Source organism: Octopus bimaculoides, chromosome 9 (genome assembly GCF_001194135.2).
Source record: "Octopus bimaculoides isolate UCB-OBI-ISO-001 chromosome 9, ASM119413v2, whole genome shotgun sequence".
NCBI classification, from domain to species: Eukaryota; Metazoa; Mollusca; class Cephalopoda; order Octopoda; family Octopodidae; genus Octopus; species Octopus bimaculoides.
In genome coordinates this window covers 75,502,661-75,507,114 of record NC_068989.1, presented here as the reverse complement: position 1 = coordinate 75,507,114, position 4,454 = coordinate 75,502,661, and the positions used below count along the sequence as shown (strand labels likewise).

Sequence of the window (4,454 nt, the reverse complement as noted above, 5' to 3'; positions counted from 1 at the left end):
CAGAAACTGAGAGAAGCCTGTCGTGTGTGTGTGTATGTATATATATATTTGTGTGGTTGTGTATTTGTGTCAGTGTTTGTCCCGCCACCATCGTAGACAACTGAGGTCGGTGTGTTTACATCCCTGTAACTTAGCAGTTCATCAAAAAGAGACTGATAGAATAAGTACTATGTTTACAAAGAATAAGTTCCTGGGATCGATTTCTTAAACTAAAAACAAACAAAAAACCCTTTTAAGGCAGTGCTCCTGCATGGCCGCAGTCAAATGACTACTGAGACAAGTAAAAGAATATGAGAAAAGGGAAAAAAATAACCTACTTCATTGGAAGTAAAAGAGCAACAACAGCAACAAAAAATAAAAGCTGGAGCAATAACAGATTTATTTCATCCAATGTAGGGTAAAGAACCATTCTTCTTACCTTGCATTCCTTCCAGTTTGTCCATGGCAGTGAAGTACAAAGAATGGATCTTTTCCACTTCTCGGTCAGCATCTATCTTATCAACTTGGATCTCTACCACTTGCAGTCCCCCAGACACGGGTTTGCAGCCTTCAGCATTATAGTCTGTGTGCTTACAACTGTCAAATGGAAGAGAATGAAGACGCAAAAAATTGGTAGACGGAATAGGTTTCATTACATAAATAAACTCAAATAGCATCGCTAACATCACCACCACCACCGCAACCACTGTCATCGGCGTTGGCGTCATCATCATCATCATCAGAAATACCACAGCTAATTTTGTCTTGACATTACTTAAAGCTAATTTCTTATTGACTGAACAAAAATAGGAGTCTCATAAATCAAGTAACATTCAAACATGTTCATTACCCTTGCATCACTCATTCTCTCTCTTTTTCTCTCTTTTTCTCTCTCTCACATTTTTCTCACACTATGTCTGTCTGTCTCTCTCTCTCTCTCTCTCTCTCTCTCTCTCTTTCTCTCTCACACACACACACACACAAACACAAAGAATAATTAACAAGCTTCTAGCAACACACTTCTGACAACAAGTATCCTTATGTTTAAGCCTGGATGCAGGCTTAGCTGGGTGGAGGTGCTTGTCTCCCCCTTGTAAACATAAGGACACAGGAAATGTGTCAAGGCCGACAGGAAGTAGTGCAGTTTCCTAGGTCTAAACAACAGTAGTATTATTCCCTTCATGGGACTGTCACATTAAGTTGACAGCATACAACTACTTCATCGTATCACTACTGCATAAATCTCTCAGAGATTTAGAAATGTATTATTTCTAAATTTGAAATCAGTGAATGTATTTCACTAGAATTATTATATGTTTACAAGAGCTTGACAGGCATCTTCGACTAGCAGGTCATGCTACTCCAGATTGATGACGAGCAAAGACTCAGAAACATGTCTCTAGATGCAGGCTTAGCTGGGTGGAGGTGCTTGTCTCCCCCACCCCCGCCTTGTAAACATAAGGACACAGGAAATGTGTCGAGGCCAACAGGAAGCGGTGCAGCTTCCTAAGTCTAACCAACAGTAGTATTATTACCTTCATGGGACTGTCACATTAAGTTGACAGCATACAACTACTTCATCGTATCACTGCTGCATAAATCTCTCTGAGAGATTTAGAAATGCATTATTTCTAAATTTAAAACATTGAGTTGGACAGGATAGAACTGGAAATTATTAGAACTAGATAAAACTCAAAGAAAACTTACCATAACCAATGGTTACCAATATAGGCAGCAGGGTGGTACTTTTTTAATCTATTTTTATTGGAATTACAGATCTGCTTTAATAGTTCAAGCCTGGGCCAAAACAAAAACAAAAAAGAAACATTTATATGTATCATATTTTGAATATATAAAAGAAACATGTTTGATTTAATTTTTCTATCTTTCCGTGAAAATTTATTGTTACAACATACATAGTGAATTACATATTTCACATTAGAATATAAATCAAAGATTGAAAAAAATACAACCATGAGCAAAGAAAGAAAAAAAGAAAAAGAAAAGGAACATCAACTCAAAATTAAGTGCATCGATTGGTCATACACCATATGGATCAATGGAACTTATAGAAGCAAGCCAAAATCCTTTGTGACATTACCGCCAGCAATGGCAAGGCATTGGGACAGCTAAGTACCTTCATGGGTATCACCTAATACCTTGGAAAGGCAAGTCACTGACAGCAAGAACTTCACTGTCAATAGCCTAGTTCTTCTAAACATCTCAAATGCCACAGGATAGAAGAAATGGTTCACTGACAAGTCCAGATAGTTTAGGATTTTATTCCATTTAGCTACAGAAGCAGTGACCCTCCCATTTACTGCAGCATCTAGGATGTGGGAGGGAGCAAATAAGTCACTGTCTGTGGCTTCCCAAATGAGGCACCTACCTCTTACCCAGAAACATCCATTTTTTTCCCCCATCACTTCTGCCAGCTCGAAAATTGAGGGGATATTTAAAGAATAATTTCTTATCTTGTATTTTTACAAATTATTAACTACAACTGCACAAACACTATTAATCAATGTATAATTGTATAATTATTGGTTAATTATTATCAATTCCCATTCGATTTACAACGCATTATTTAAAATTCACAATTGAACAAAAGAAATAACAGGGGAAATAACTCTTGAGTAGCATCCCTTAAACAAAATTATTACCGTGCCGACAAAACAGGTCGACAGTCCTTCAGCTATTTTTGTTATGAAGCTCTTGGACGATTTACAAAGAAACAGCGGAACTCATGCCTATATCTTACGAACAACCCGAACTACTCTAATTTTAATAAGTCACTAGATGAAACAAAAACTGTTTCCGTGAGACAATTCACACAAAAATTATGTTTTGTAAGTGATAGAAACGATTGTTTTTTTACAAAATAGATTTTTACTAAATATTATTAAAAAACAAACGCATAAAACTCTGAGATTTTTTTTTTTTTTTTTTTCGCAGAAACCAGGAGTTCTGTGAATTGCACTTTAAAAAATCCTGAGCTTTCAAGTGACAAAATATATCACTAATTGTGATAAATATTTTAACATTTAGTGACAAAAATATAGGCGCTGGCGTGCTTGTGTGGTAAGAAGCTTGCTTCCCAATCACATGGTTCCGAGTTCAGTCCCACTGCCTGACACCTTGGGCAAATGTATACTTGTGAATGGATCCCTTTTTGTATCATCCAACTGTCTGGATGTTTTGTCACCTGTTGCATTCTTATCCCATTTTTATATTCTTTTTTATATACATATATCACTGCCAGATCAGATGGGAGCTTGGTGCAGCCTCCTGGCTTGCCAGTCCCCAGTCAAACCATCCAACCAATGCCAGCATGGAAAACGGACGTTAAACGATGATGATGATGATGATGTATCTATGTGTGTGTCTTTGTGTTTGTCCCACCACCACCACTTGATAACCAGTGATGGTGATAGAATAAATACTAGGCCATAGAAAATAATTCCTGGGGTTGATTTGTTCGACAAAAAACCCTTCAAGGCAGTGCTCCAGTATGGCCACAGTTACATGACTGAAACAAGTATAAAGTATAGGTGTAAAACTGAATTTTCATAGTCTATCTATTTATAAAGTGTTCTGTATTATAACAATAGAACCTTTGTGAACAAATGCTAGCAACAAAAAGAAAAAAAAAATTTAATGTTAAAAAATTGTATACTTTTTCAACATATTGGGTAACAAATTAACCAGATGACTAATTCAGTCAGAATAACTCTTTTTAATGACTAAGTGTAAAATTTCCTACACTCATAGTTTCCACAGTTTTTATTGTTGGTCTGATGGTTGTGACCTTGGACAAGCCCTACATCTTTTTGCTTGCCTTGATCTAGCACAAACGACTACATTTGCTATACACTTTGTCAACATGTAAAAGTGGTACCGTCAGAAATACAACATAAGGAAATCATCGTTGCTGTCATTATTGTTGTTGTCTTAACATCTATTCTCCATGCTTGCATGGATGGGGTAAAATTTACTGAGGTAGATTTTCTATGGTTTGATACCCTTCTTGTCGCCAACACTCACATGTTTTGAAGCAAGGTGCCATGCAGTGAGACTGAACCCGGAACCATGTGGTTGGTAAGCAAGCTACTTACCACACAGCCACTCCCGCACCTGTATATATAATAATCATCATCATCATCATCATCATCATCATTGTTTAATGTCCATCTTTCATGTTGGCATGGATTGGATGGTTTGTCAGGAGCCAGCCAGGCAGAAGACTGCACCAGGCTTCTGTGTCTGTTTTGGCATAGTCTTTAGTGCTGGATGCCCTTCCTAACACCAACCACCCAGCAGAGTGGACTGAGTGCTTTTTACATGGCAAAAGCATAGGTGAAATCAGATTTGGTATGGTTTTTACAGCTGGATGCCCTTCCAAATGTCAACCACTTTGCAGCGTTGACTGGATGCTTTTTACCTGGCACCAGCACTATATATATATATATATCATC

The 4,454-nt window shown here is 37.4% G+C and overlaps 1 protein-coding gene across 2 annotated transcripts in view; it reads right to left on the bottom strand.

The window, feature by feature from the left end:
- LOC106869760 (ras GTPase-activating protein 3) overlaps positions 1-4,454 on the bottom strand; it is a 214,418-nt gene that overhangs the window by 10,910 nt on the left and 199,054 nt on the right. For both annotated transcript variants that reach the window (XM_052970794.1, XM_052970792.1), the window contains exons 21-22: positions 1,687-1,776; positions 419-576 (exon numbers count right to left, since the gene is read on the bottom strand). In XM_052970794.1, the coding sequence (XP_052826754.1) occupies positions 419-576; positions 1,687-1,776 (248 nt within the window). The remainder of the gene's footprint in view (positions 1-418; positions 577-1,686; positions 1,777-4,454) is intronic.